General features: G+C 34.7%; 1 protein-coding gene across 6 annotated transcripts in view; it reads left to right on the forward strand.

Moving 5' to 3' along the window:
- LOC127444684 (nephronectin-like) overlaps window positions 1–15177 on the forward strand; it is a 72506-nt gene that overhangs the window by 55251 nt on the left and 2078 nt on the right. For all 6 annotated transcript variants that reach the window (XM_051704205.1, XM_051704208.1, XM_051704210.1 and 3 more), the window contains 4 exons: window positions 3758–3892; window positions 4310–4432; window positions 10742–11176; window positions 14583–14672. In XM_051704205.1, the coding sequence (XP_051560165.1) occupies window positions 3758–3892; window positions 4310–4432; window positions 10742–11176; window positions 14583–14672 (783 nt within the window). The remainder of the gene's footprint in view (window positions 1–3757; window positions 3893–4309; window positions 4433–10741; window positions 11177–14582; window positions 14673–15177) is intronic.

A 15177-nucleotide genomic window follows, 5' to 3' on the forward strand; every position in this document is an offset into this window, starting at 1 on the left:
TCGTTTTCCCCGTTAACTCCGCGAAAAGATCCGCTCTGAACAGCTGAAAGCCCAGCAGATGTAACGCGCTGTCTGTAATGGCTTCACTCAGCCAGGTTTCTGTGAAGCACAAGGCAGCAGAGGTTGAAAAGTCCTTGTTTGTGTGGTTGAGGAGATGTAGTTGGTCCGTTTTGTTAGGGAGAGAGTGGAGATTTGCTAGATGAATACTCGGCAGCGTTGTCCCTCACCTGCGTCTCATAGCGCATTTAAACAACATAGCCGTGCCTCCGACTAAAATGTCAAACAAAACGTCCGAATATTCAAAATCCGGGAAAAGATTGACTGGTATATGCTGTCAAATGTTCAGCAGTTCGTCTCTGGTAAAACTGACTGGAAAAAGATTACTAAACACAGGACAAACAAACAAAAACAACAAAACAATAGAAGCGCTCCACACCGAGGCGGCCATCCGCAGCGCCATCATGATGTAGCCACCCCCATGCTTCACGGTCAGGATGGTGTTCTTCGGCTTGCAAGTCTCACCCTTCTTTCTCCAAAAATAACAATGGTCATTTTGGCCAAACAGTTCAATTTTTGTTTCATTAGACCAGAAGACATTTCTCCAAAAAGTAAGATCTTTGTCCCCATGTGCACTTGTGCAAACTGTGGCTTCTTCCTTGCTGAGCAGCCTTTCGGGTTATGTTGATATAGGACTCGTTTAACTGTGGATATAGATACTTGTCTATCTGTTTCCTCCAGCATCTTCACAAGGTCCTTTGTTGTTGTTCTGGTATTGATTTGCACTTTTCGCACCAAACTACGTTCATCTCTAGGAGACAGAATGCTTCCTGAGCGGTATGATGGCTGCGTGGTCCCATAGTGTTTATACTTGCGTACTATTGTTTGTACAGATGAACGTGGTACCTTCAGGCATTTGGAAATTGCTCCCAAGGATGAACCAGACTTGTGGAGGTCCACAATTTTTTTTTTTTTTTTGAGGTCTTGGCTGATTTATTTTGATTTTCCCATGATGTCAATCAGAGAGGCATTGAGTTTGAAGGCAGGCCTTAAAATACATCCACAGGTACACCTCTAATTCTGTGCACCTCCTATCAGAAGCTAATTGGCTAATTGCCTAAAGGCTTGACATCATTTTCTGGAATTTTCCAAGCTGCATAAAGGCACAGTTAACTTAGTGTATGTAAACTTCTGACTCACTGGAATTGGGATATAGTCAATTAAAAGTTAAACAATCTGTCTGTAAACAATTGTTAGAAAAATTACTTGTGTCATGCACAAAGTAGATGTCCTAAATAACTATAGTTTGCTAATATTAAATATGTGGAGTGGTTAAAAAATGAGTTTTAATGACTTCAACCTAAGTGTATGTAAACTTCTGACTTCAACTGTGTGTATATACACTACCGGTCAAAAGTTTTGAAACACTTGACTGAAATGTTTCTCATGATCTTAAAAATATTTTGATCTGAAGGTGTATGCTTAAATGTTTGAAATTAGTTTTGTAGACAAAAATATAATTGTGCCATCATATTAATTTATTTCATTATAAAACTAAAATTTAATTTAAAAAAAAGTTTTTTGAAATTGATGACTTGGACCAAATAATAAAGAAAAGCAGCCACTAAGTGCCCAACATAGCTGGCAACTCCTTCAGTACTGTTTAAAATGCATCCCAGTGTGATACCTCAAGAAGTTGTTTGAGAAAATGTCGAGTACATTTCTGCAAATTCTAGGCAAAGGGTGACTACTTTGAAGATGCTAAAATATAACACAGTTCTGATTTATTTTGGATTTTGTTGTCACAACATAATTCCCATAGTTCCATTTATGTTATTCCATAGTTTTGATGACTTCACTATTATTCTAAAATTATAATGAGTAAGTGTTTCAAAACTTTTGACCGGTAGTGTATATATATATCACTGTTGCATAGAAAACAGATATGATATAGTAGTCATTTGAACAAATATAGTACTAATTTGTCTTGTGCACAAAGAAATATATACAGGATTCTGTGATAGTAAACTTATAGTAAGTAAGTTTAAATCACAGGATATATATTTATTTATGCACAAGACAAATTAGTACTATATTTGTTCAAATGACTACTATATCATGTCTTGTTTCTATGCAACAATATCCCATATGTGTGTACACATAAATATACAAGCTATTCAAGCTATTTGTTACTCAAAGTGGCGCTGTTGTTTCAGTGAATGACTTGATTTACATTTGACAATGCTATTTGACAAAGAAGCAATGTGGAATTAAATTATAGCAAGTACAACGCATGTACAGTATAATACAGTTATTACCGTTTGGGTTGTCATTGAAATTCTGTAAGTTGTATGTCTATTCAGACTCAATAAGTAACTGAGAAACTACACATGTAGCTCAATATGTGTTTGACAGCTAGTTGTGTCTCAAATTTTTTGCATGAAAGTAATGAATCCCTTAAATCATTTGTTGCATCCTCTCTTTGATATATGAAAAATAAAACATCAAAATATAGCAGAACATATGTTATTCTTTTATTTCTATATTTAATGCTTTGTTTTTAATCATTTTACACTATCTGGGCATTTCTGATAGATATTCGTGCCGAGTCACTAAAGACCAGAGGTATGTAAAAATGTTTAGCAAAACACCAGTACATTTAAGGATTAAAGGTAAAGCTGCAAAAAACGGCCCGTTTAAATCCGAGGGTCAGCAAGAGGGTGGAAAATGGCAACGAATGACTGATTTTGGTGTAAAAATACTTTACTAACATTATAAGTAGACTTCAGGAAGAAAAATTTAAAAGAAAAGAAAAGAGAGAATCGGATCTCTTTGCTTTCTGTCTTGTCATCCTTTGCATGGGTGACATGGTCATAAAATGTTTTATTTTTTTTATTTTTTTTGTGTGTGTGTGGTTATTTTGTTATTTTGTGGTTGAAAAGATGACAAATCTTTGCTTTTACGAACATGTCACGAAACACTTTCGCTTGCAATTAATGCTCTGTTCCTGCTTAAAACCTTAAGTATCGCAACAGAGCAGTGACTTCTATTTTTTGATACGTTAATATTAGTTGAAGTGCCACAGGATTTAACTGAAGCATTCGATAATGTCTGCTTTAATGCCATTCCAAACCCACAAAGACTGAATTTTTAATAAGCATTAAAACAGCATCCTTTCAGAAGTTAACCATGCAGATCACTAAATCACAAATGGAATGCAACAAATTGAGTCAATTAACCTGTGGCACTTTTAAACACGTATGCCTTGCGTGTCTTTTTAATTTGTTTTCCACGTTTCTGTGTCTATGTTTGTCTGGAGGCTATGGTATGAGGAAGGGAGAACAGGCAACAGTGTGAATTTTTCAAAAGGGTGCCATTAGTCAGGGACAGGAGTTTTGCTCTTTAGGTATTTTAGGAGAAGACTTACTGCTTCGAGGGAAAGAGGGCAGCTTGAACATGCACACAAATGTGTTGAGTTTGATCAGATTCGCTACACTGGTCTGATTCTCAGATGGCATGCCAATAGACCATTCACAGACCTGATGCATATTGCATGCAGAGATGGCAAGAGATTTTTCAAAATGGCAAGCTCCTGTATGATTGGCTGTTTTTTTAAATAGCTTCATAACAGTTTACCTGCAGAGATGATCTGACCCAGGGCGATGCTAAATGAGTCATTCACTGAGACCTTTTAACATGATCCAATATGAATCATAGTACCGAGGTAGCAAAATGATGGATAGATTTGCTTGTTTTGCAGATGTAGATGAGTGTGTCACAGGCCACGCTGTTTGTCCACGTTTCCGTAAATGCATCAACACATTTGGGAGTTACATCTGCAAGTGCCATGATGGCTTTGATCTGCAACACATCAATGGGAAATATCAGTGTATAGGTAAGAACGTAAAGGCAGGCGAATATACAGTATATACAGAATGCAGTGTGTATATATATATATATATATACGGTGTATGTATGTTACATTTTATTTTTCTGGTAACACTTTACAATTTTTCATTTGTTAGGTTTTGTTTGTTTTTTATTTTATTTGTAACCACACAAGTTAACATGAACTTAGCAATACTTTTCCAGCATTATTAATCTTGGTTAATGTTGATTTTCAAAATACATTTGTAAAATTAAAAGTTGTATATGTTAACAGCGGTTGATGCATTATGAACCTGTATGAACTAACAATGAACAATTGTATTTTTATAAACTTAAATTAACCAAGATTAATACATTCTGTAAAAATATATTGTTCATTGTTAGTTCATGATACCCAGTGAATTAACTATTGGTCTTCCCCCAGATGTGAATGAGTGTTCTTCAGGTCAACACCAATGTGGTCCCTATGCCACTTGCTATAACACACCTGGTTCATACAAGTGCAAGTGTAAGGATGACTATAGACTTGTGGACTACGACTGCAAACGTAAGTAGGCAATCTAAAAAGTATGGTCTCGCTACCATGCTCTGTAAACAATATCCAATGATACAGTGGGTATGGAAATACAGCACTTTTAAAATTCATGTTGCTCTCTTAAAGAAATATCCTGGGTCCAATACAAGTTAAGCTCAATGGATTCAATACAAGTTAAAGTCAATGGATAAATGAAATGTTAATTACCACAAAAATATAATTCGACTTGTCCATCCTTTTCTTAAATTAAAAAGGAAAAAACCTGGGTTACTGAGAGGCACTTACAATGGAAGTAAATGGCGTCAATCCATAAACGTTAAAATACTCACTGATTTGAGTACAAAGTACAAAGCAATCATTAAAACAACTTTACAGCTCAAATAACGCACAAATTTTAACAGAAGAATTAATGTGTGCTTTTATAAAATTATAAGCTTCACATTCCTGCCTCCAAAATACTGGCCCCATTCACTTCCATTGTAAGTGCTTTACTGTAATCTCGATTTTTGCTTCTTTTTTATTTCTTTCTTTTTTTTTAAGAAGAGGAACAATAATTTTTTTTATTTTTTATTATTGAACAAGTATACCACAAATGCTTTTGATTGAGCTCAAAAATATTTTTTTGGGCACGAAGCCCAAGAATAGTGACTATAAATAATGTGGTGGGTCAATTTCCACTTTAATTTTTATTTATTTATTTATTTTTACCCATTTTAAATTAAATAGGCATAAATGAGCAAACTGCTCGTCTTTCATTTGGTTTTACAATAGTAATAAAAAAATAAAAAATAAAAATTGAAAATTAGAAATCGGTTTGATTTTTAAACCAGAGAAATGCTATTATCATAGCAAGTTGTTACTTCATTCAGTTGGAGGGCTGTTGGATAAATAAATGTTCTGGTTACTTAATGAGTGATAGAACTGTTGCAATAAAAATGCAATTGGCAACGTTTGGAATAAATGCTAATGTTCTTAATTAAAAATGAGACTAATCTATCTGCAGAACTGTATCATGTTGAACTCTTATTCTGATGGACATGATTAAGAAGAGATGACAGCGCAAGTTGACCAATCACATTTCAGGTCCACTCACACATGCAAATCAAATCTTCAAGCTGTACACTCTTTTTATATTCATGAACATAAAACATGAGAAATTTTTTAAAGCTGCACTACGTAACTTTGTGGTCTCTATTGACATCTGTGGTTGAAAATTAAAATTGCAAGCAATTTGCGGAAGAATACATTATGTTAGTCGTGTTCTGGCACTGCTCTTCTGGCGGATGAATCTCCCAATTTGAGCCACCTGGACATCGACTCTTTGCGATCATGACTGGAGCTGATATTATGTTATATGATTAAACATTTGAAACTGAAATATTACTTGCTTCGATGAAGACAATCAACACTCTTATTTACTGTACCTATTTGAATGAATTTTACACTTAAATAGCTTTTCTGACAATACACTCAAAGCACTTTTAAATAGAGAACAGGGGACTCTCCTCAGTCACCACCAGTAGATCTTAATATGAATGTTCAAGTGTTTTATTTACTATTAATGTTTGAATTCTACTACAATGTTCAATATAAGAGGTTCAACTCGTGATATGGCTGATACGAGTTCAATAGAAGACATTATTATTTTTATACTATATTGTCCAGCCTCAGTTATTACAATAGCATGTCTATGTAGTGCACACAATAACACAGATAACTAAAAACATAAAATGAGGATTCAATAATTATGGGGATAAAATATACTTTATTAAATGTAAATATAATATGCTTAAAAATGCAATATAACAATTACAAGAAGTCAATTTTAGAAGTCATATATATTAAACATGTCACAGTAACTTCACCGGACAACATAGATACATCGTGACTGGTTAACACATGAATAATGTTCGATTAATAAAAGCATGATGTTGGGCTTCATGTACACAGATAGGAGACAAAGGCAGGCCTACAAACAGTCATAAAGCCTGGCAGCAGCCTGTAGGAACACTAGAAGCCTGATAGCCACAACAGCGGCGGCAAAATCAAACAAAGGGAGTCCAAAACAGACTACAGATGCCATCAAGCCTTGCTCACTTTATACCTATGTGTGAAAAAGGTTTTTCAGAGAATGTATTTTTAACATGTGTATTTTGTCTTACTGTTCTGGCAGAGTTTTTATAGTCAAAACAAGTGAAAAAATCTACCAGTGCTGAAGAAGTAATCCAAAGCATTTAGAATATGTTACTGACCTTGTGTAATCTAATGGAATATGTTACAAATTACATTTTACAGCATGTATTCTGTAATCTGTAGTGGAATACATTTCAAAAGTAACCCTCCCAACACTGGTTATACAGTAAACAGCTGTGTAAGCACATATTGAGATTTACAAATTAAGCAACAATATAATCGGCCCCCATCTGTTCTCAGATGTGGTGATTTTGATAAATTCAGAATAAAAGTAGCTGTTCTTGAAGATTTCACAGCTTAAAAGTGCATTTGAAATCAAAACAAGGTGGAAGTGTGCTTTCAAAAGCACTTTAAGATTCCGCTTTGCCATAAGCTAAGGCTTATATTTTTGGAAGAGATTCCAACAATAAAGTGAAAATTGAATTGAAAATTGAAATTGAATTATAAGCCAGGAGTCATTAGTAAAAAGACTTTCAAGCACAGGAGCACAGTCAAGGTTATCATTAAGAGCTGGAAGGCATACTCCGTCCCTCGGAACAAGATTACCAAGGAGGCTGGTTAGAAACTTGCCAGCAGGTTGATGGATTTTAAAGGAGGTCTATATGTTAAACACTGGTCATTATGTGAATGTCCTTTCACAAAGTCTGGCTCGTATTGGAAGTTGGCAACTAAACAGCAACATTTAGACCTATAGTTTTCTGTAACAAACAGATACAAAGGTCATATTAGGCAACAATCAAACATTTTGGTTTGAAAGTGCAACATTGTGTGTGGTGATAACCCACTATATCCTAAACTGAAGTACACCATTACTTCAGCAAGCACAGTGGTGAGAGCATGCTCTTGTAAGATTATTTTCTTTCGGCTGCGATTGGGGCACTTACCAGTAAAGAATAGAAGATGGATGATTCAAATTCTTGATGAAAAGCCGCAGCCCTCAGCCAGGAAGTTGAGTGTCATCACCTTTCAACATGACAATGTCCTACAGCATTTCACCAACCAACCGTACAGCAGTTGAAAGACAGGAAGGGTGAATGTTCATCAAGACTGGGTGTGTCAGTTGTGGCTTAAATTCCTTTAGAAATGTTTGGAATGGCTTGAAGATGGCAGTCCATCAACTGTTACTATGCATTTCTTTTACATATAAATAACAGAGTGACTATTTGCACTAGGAGTAAATAGCACCTGCCACACAGCACGGCTATTTGCACTCAAATAGTCTCGTGGAAACAGAAATTAAAGACAAACTGCACCCCCCAGGGTTACTGCAATGGCGTAGTGTGTAAAGACGGTGTGGATGTGTATTTTTCGTGCAGAGGACTCTAAATAAACACAATAAACACACTGCAGTGATGCCCTTATACTATATGTTAGTATTTAATTAGAAATGCAAATAGCATCTAACACTATTTGCACTTAGTGCAAAGAAGATGCTTTTTCTAACATTAATCAATAAATGTTAGAAAAAAGTAAATAAAAAATATACTGTTTTGGGTAACACTTTATATTAGGTGTCTTTAACTACTATGTACTAACATTAAAATATGTACAATACAATAGTTCTGCAAAATTCTTATAAGATTCACATTTGCTGAGGTTGAGTTACAAGTGGATTTAGGAGTAGGGGTAGGGTTAGGGGTCAGGGTTAGGGTTTACAGTAAGGGTTTTGTTAGGGTTAGGTTTAGGGTTAGGGGTAAGCTTAACAGTGTAACTACAAATGTAATTAAATGCAGGTACTTTAAATGTAAGTACAATGCAACAACACAAATGTACATTATAATGTACATTATTATATTCATTCTGTTTTTGATAGAATATTATCCACATCATTGTTTCAAAATTAAAAGTTTTATATGTTTTATTTGTACTCTGTACTGCCAGAAATAGAGAATATTTTAAAAGCATATGGCACTTTCCAAGAATGAAGAACAAAAAAGTGCCTGAAACTCAGTAAAAGGAGGTGCTTAACCTTCACAAAATGTTGATCACAATCTCAGGAGGTCAAACTAAATACTACATGAGCCGTTTTATTTTCTATGCATTTTAAATGAGGCTTGCATTTTTTGCAACCCTCAAATTTTGTGTGAAAATGGATAAAAATGGAATGAGAATATTACTTGTCTTCATGCCATGCTGTAGAAGGGCTCCAAGAGATGTTACTTCCTGGGTGTCAACATTTTAAGAAATGTAAAACATTTTTGTTACGGGGAAAATCATGTGGTTACACGCTTGTGAACAAGATGTGGATTACAGCTAAATACTATTATTTATTTTTTTTGGTAATCAAAATATAATTTTATAACAATGAATTGAAATGAAATTCATCCCATATAATTTGTTATATTGTTTAAATTGTTGGCTTCAGTCAAAAAGGTGGGACAGGGCAAAATCACAATGTGATGGGGAAGACACACACACAGGGGCGTAGATTCCAGGGGGGATGGGGGGAGGAGGTAACCCCTTCAATAATCAAAACGAGCAAGTACAACCCCCCCATATATATATATATGCTGTATTGCCAGAAACTGTAAAAATTTAAAAGCAAGTGGTGACTATTTAAATCCATGTCTGGTAGGGTCAGAAATAAAAAAGAAAATGAAAAGAATAAAAATAAAAATCCCAGAAACATTGATTTCCTGGTAATTAATGCTTTTACCAGGCCATGCCTGCAACCTAATGAATTTCTTTTTGATGCAGCTACTCTTCAGAATGGATGAAAGAAAACCTCTTCACCGTCTTGTGTATCAATTTCCTATCTGGAATTCTTTTGTCAACTCTGTCTTTAGTCAGCACCGACTTCAGCTCCATAACTACCATGTTTTTAATCTTTGTGAACAAAGGAGGGCTCACCGTGAGCATCGAATGACATCACAACTGCATGCTTTCCACACACAGTTGTCTGCTTGTTTTCATTTTTACACCACTGCTAACCACTTTATTTGTCAATGGCAGTTTGCTTACTCTTGCTATTACTTGTAAAGTGGACAAAAATGCTGTTTGTAAGCCTGACACCTGCTTTTATCATTGTTAAATTGCTAAAACCAAAGTCAACCACTCCTGCTTCAGCATGTGTCCTGGTAACTGTGAGTCAGGTGTGTGTTCTGAAAAGAAATCCCATATCAAAGCTCCTGTGAAACCTGAGAAACCATTTCCACACCCAAAGCTTTAGTGATCCCTACTTAAGGATGACACAAGCACGAGGGTCAGTCTGTTCTCTTAGTACTGATGTCGAATTTGACGGATGACTCCTTCGCGTCCATTGTAAACTTGAACTGAATCATCCTTTCAATTTTTGGCTAAACAAAGAATGGTTGGTCAATATGAAACCCTGTAGGAAAGAGAAATCACAATTGAGATTTCTTTGAGATCTTAATTGTGTCTCATAGACAAAAAAAAAAAAAAAATAAAAAAAAATAAATGGAGGTCAATTAGAGACTTTTGCTTAAGTCTCTCACATGTCACCTCTAACATTTCAAAAGAGATCTCAACAGTGTCTCAAACTGTGACATAGTCTTGCAAAAATACCAAAGTTTGCAATCAAAAATCAAAGATTTCAATATGAACTGAAAAATGTATCATCAAATTCTTCCAAGAACAAATTATCTATGCCATCCACATTTAATTTATAGCTTTTAAGCTTCACTGGATGCCAACAGATGTCTAATTTGTTTCTACTTTTATTTCTCCAATTGACTAATTTGTTTCTACTTTTATTTCTCCAATGTAATTTTAGAAAACAAACATGAGACCAAATTGATAAAAGATATCTGAGAACTCCAAGTCTCCTGAGATATGAAAGAGCAACCTTTAAGCAACAAAATTATCCTTTTGGATGACATTCGCAATCTGTTTTACTTCTGTAATGTGACATATTTCTGAGTCAAACAGAATATTCAACGTGAAAAAACAGAAGAGTTATCCATTGGGAATTGAAAAAGTAGGTGTTCCATACCAGAATCGAGCCAGACCTGAATGCAAGTTTGCTAACACAATGCATAAATTGCTATATGTGTTTCAGCAGAAAAGGAAAGTCATTTCTTGAGGCAGAGCAAGTTAGCTTCATAAATCAAAAATACTGTTTAAATGGGAAGGTGTGTACTTTATGAATGCAATTTTTCTCTCTTTTAGCCATCCCAAAAGTGATAATAGACCCTCCGCGTCCAGGAAAAAACACGCCGAACAACAATAACAACAAAGGGGGCAACAAAATTCCAGGCTCTGACCAAAAGAGGACCACCACAACAAGACCACCAGTGACCGCTAAACGGATCTCACCTACAACCACCAGCACCAAAGCTCCTCCAACAAAAAAAGTCACCCCTCCAGCAAAAGTCCCAACGACCACCAACCGTAGACCTCTCATTCCGACTCGTAGACCCCCGGTGGTGGTGACACCCAAACCAAACGTCCCATCTCGCCAGCAGCCCACCACAACCACCATTAAATCCCCTGTGGCGACAGCCCTTCCTTTCATCCCGACACGCAGACCTGTCATCCCATTTGTCACCCCGATTGACAATAGCATAAAAGACAACAACCAGAAACAAAGAGGTGATGTTCACAGTAAGTAAAAATCTGACTTTAAGATTTATCTAATTTAAAAAAATGATTTTTTAAAGCCTTGTCCTAAATGGCACGCTTGATATGAACTTGCGGTCTTGAAGCCTTCGCTAGCATGTGTCCTTGAAGCAGATTGATCACATTGTGAAATTGATGACAGTAAGTTTAAAGTTCTGCTGCTGAAATCGGTCTATGCTTACCGAAATTTGAATCACTGCCCCCAGTGGCCAAACCTGCAAGTGTTGTTGGCTGAATGGGCATAAGTGAGCTCCAGTTTCCATGTGAAATGTCCACAGAGTGGCGCCAAAAACGAGTGGTTTTTTTTTTGTTTTTTTTTTGTAAATGATGAAATACAGTTAACAGGAATGCATATTTTATTAAATCTACCCTCTGACCTAACCCTAAATCTAACTGTCAGTGGAGTAAAAATATAATTTTAGTTCGAAACTCCAACCTCCGAATTGCTTTCTGGTTTACATGGGATCAGAACCCATATCTCCAGGATAGTGCTACAGAAAATGGTGAACACATTTGAATTGATTAAAAATGTCTGATTGGGAATTGCACTTGTCAGTAATTTGACAGGATGGGTTCGATTTCAGGTTACATTAAGCAGCACGGCACGCTCTCTTATATCATATTATGTGATGTCCATGAGATCCAGTGTGTCTCTTTTGTCATTTTATGATTCAAAATGGTGCTCATGTGTATAAAGATAGACAGCAGTGCTTGGAAAGCCACTTTAAAATTGTAGCTTCTCAAGCCACAAGCTACTCATAACATAAAGTAGTTCAACTACCATCAAGATAAAGAAGTTTGGTACACTACAAGCTACAAACAAAAAGTAGATAGCTACATTGGAAGCTATTTAAAGAAGAAAATATTTTTAGATATATAGCAATTGGTTTATATTATTAATTATATATATAAGTGGCATTCCCTTATGAAAATTAACCATGGTTAGTGCATTGATGTTTATTACATTGTTACTATAGTAAAAATATGGTTCATTTTCATAAGGGTTAAACAAATAGGGTGACAACATTAAATTGAACATAAATAAATGCATACTTAATTTACTCTAATAAACTAGTAGGCACTCTTTTTGTTATAAAAATAGCTGAACTACTGTCATTGCAACACTGATAGACAGATCATCAATATCTATACAGTATATAGCAATATTAACATTTTAAGCAAATTAAGCTTAAAGCATAAGCATAAATTAAGCAATAAAGCCAGCAAAACCGCATTTTCAGCTTAACAGTTTTAGACAGACCTAAATAAAGACCTAAAAATTAATTTGTTTACAATTTAGATTGTAAAAATGTTTTTGTATAAGCACAATTATTATTATTAATTAAATATTCATAATGCATATTACTGCATGTTTTGATTGTTGTATTCCAATTATAATTTAAGTGTAATTGTGTCTATATCAGTCGACCTCTACTCTTGAGCATCCCCTTTGCAGCAGCTTTACACCCTTGATGCACCCTTTTGCCAAGCCCCCAGTGGTGGTAGTGTACCACAAAGTCACCAAAAGCATGGCCCAGGGACTGACCACAAAGGACTTTGGATCTATACAAGAAAACCATTTCCTGTCCCCAAAATTTTTTTATTCCCTTCATGCTCATAAGCTCTTTTTAGGGAAACCTCTTGGGTTTGCCAGAAGGGGAATCCGCTGGCCAGATTTTTAGGAAAGTAAATTGCATCCTATGGCATTATCTCCAGATGACAGCCCCTAATGAAAACAGAAGATACACCTAGAGGAGATTACATTACCAGTCGGTGTAGCCTCAGGACATAAATCAGTTACCCTGCACTGTCGCTGAAAGCCCTCAATAGCCATAATAAATAATGATGGCTTCAAAAATACCAGCGGGGATAGAAGGGAAAGAGACACCTAGGAATGAAGTGTAATTATGTCTCTTTAATCAATTAGAGGCAGTAAGGATCATGTCAAAATAGAGTAGCCCCAGTGTGAGCACCTGCAGTGTTCAGCTATGACCTCAGGTTGATATTTGTTTACAAGCTTTGTTCTTATTAGGTGCGCAGACATTGTTTCTAGTGGAGGGGCGTACATAGTGCTGTCACAAGCAAAGGCTTGAGTGATAATTGAAATCAATAATCTCAATGTGATGTACATAGGCACAATTTCAATTTAGTTTAGTATTTGTTAGTTTTCACTCCATGACTGCTAAAATACAGTTTTGTTTTTTTTCAGTTTTGTCTACTTTCAGTTTAGTAAAAAAAAAAAAAAAGTTTAGATATTTGGATATTTACAATCTAAATGTAAATATACTGTATGTGTGTGTGTGTGTGTGTTTATATATATATATATATATGTTTAAATATTAATTTAAATATCACCAGATAATTCATTAAAATAAAATAAATAAAAAAGTCATACTTTATATATTGAATATACTAAAAAACTAAACTGAATGTTTAGATATTTACAATCTAAATCAAAATATACTGTGTGTGTGTGTATATATATATATATATATATATATATATATATATATATATATATATATATATATATATATATATCTTGTGACATTTTCATGTTTAATGTAGGCAGGTTGTAAACATTTCAAATTTTAAAATATAAAAGTTATCACAAACTAAAATAAAATTAGTTTGTTGCCACTATTATTTATTATTAATATATTATATTAATATATTAATATTTTATTATATATTTATTATTATTATTTTTGCAGTTAATATAAATTCGTTTTTTTTGTGTGTGTGTGTGTGTGGGTGTGTGTGTGTGTGTGCATTTTTTGTTAATAATAATGATAATAACACTGGGATACAGACCTCTTTTAATTAAAATGTGTTTTTATGGTCCCAAACTACAGACAAAAATATATTATTTTATATATTTTTGTTATAAAATTAACAGTAATTTTTTTGTAAAACACAATTTTTAATCATACATTTTCAGACACAACATTGGCAAAGGTTGTCCCATTTTCTACTTACAATCCCGTTTAAAATCACTTTTGGCATTTCATAATAACCCATAATTAAATGTTTTACCCATCTGACCACAGATGGAAAAACAGTCTAAAAAACAGTTATTTTTTATAAAAACAGACTTATATATTTAGAAATCCTGGTTCTAATAGCAAAAGGTATGTTGTATTTATAGTGTATTCTTTACCAGTACCATGCTTTTAACAGTCAAAATGACCTTAAGACAATAAGAAGGTTAAGGAAATTGATACATTTTTAAGTTCTGAATTTTTAAGTTCTTTAAATTCTGTCTAAAATGTGTAGATTTGTAATGTTTGACAGTTTGTGTCAGTAAGGTTTATGTTTGTGTTCTTTTGTACAGATCTGTTTTAACAGTAGAAGCAGATGTCTAAAGTGTTTGTTTTCTTCTTCCCTTTAGTACCACGAAATCATGGGCAGAACAATGTGCTTGGTATTGATTTAGACATTGAACTGGGCAACACAGAAGAGGAGTTAAAGGATGAGCCAGGTAAGAGAAACATGCTTTTATCTCTACACAAATTGTAGCTAGATTTTCAGAGAGTGTTCAATGAATGGTGCAGTCAGTGCAGGTGAAGCATGCAGTCGATATTGACCATCTGACACAAATCAGACTGTGTATTCGCAATGTACAGACATTCTGCAAGTCAAAGAATTTATCTTGACTTCTGATTTTGAATTGAATCGGTAGTTTAAGGCGAAAAGCTTTCATTGGCCTATAAGTAAATGAACAAATCTGACTGATACCATTGAAAAATTCAGGAATAGCACAGTTTTTAGTTACTTTTAATTTAGCATTTTCATTTACCCTGCCTGCAAGGTCAGTTTCCCAGGAGCAATTTGTCCAGTGTCCTGCTCAAAGGCACAATGGTAATAGGGGACCACATTTAATGGGGCTTCTTGAATTAAACCTGCAACACTGGAAATACCAGCCTAGAGCGTTAACCGTTAATTAACCGGCATGTAAATAGTTCGATTAAACATTTTAATCGACT

This window comes from Myxocyprinus asiaticus, chromosome 8, assembly GCF_019703515.2.
Source record: "Myxocyprinus asiaticus isolate MX2 ecotype Aquarium Trade chromosome 8, UBuf_Myxa_2, whole genome shotgun sequence".
Classification (NCBI taxonomy): domain Eukaryota; kingdom Metazoa; phylum Chordata; class Actinopteri; order Cypriniformes; family Catostomidae; genus Myxocyprinus; species Myxocyprinus asiaticus.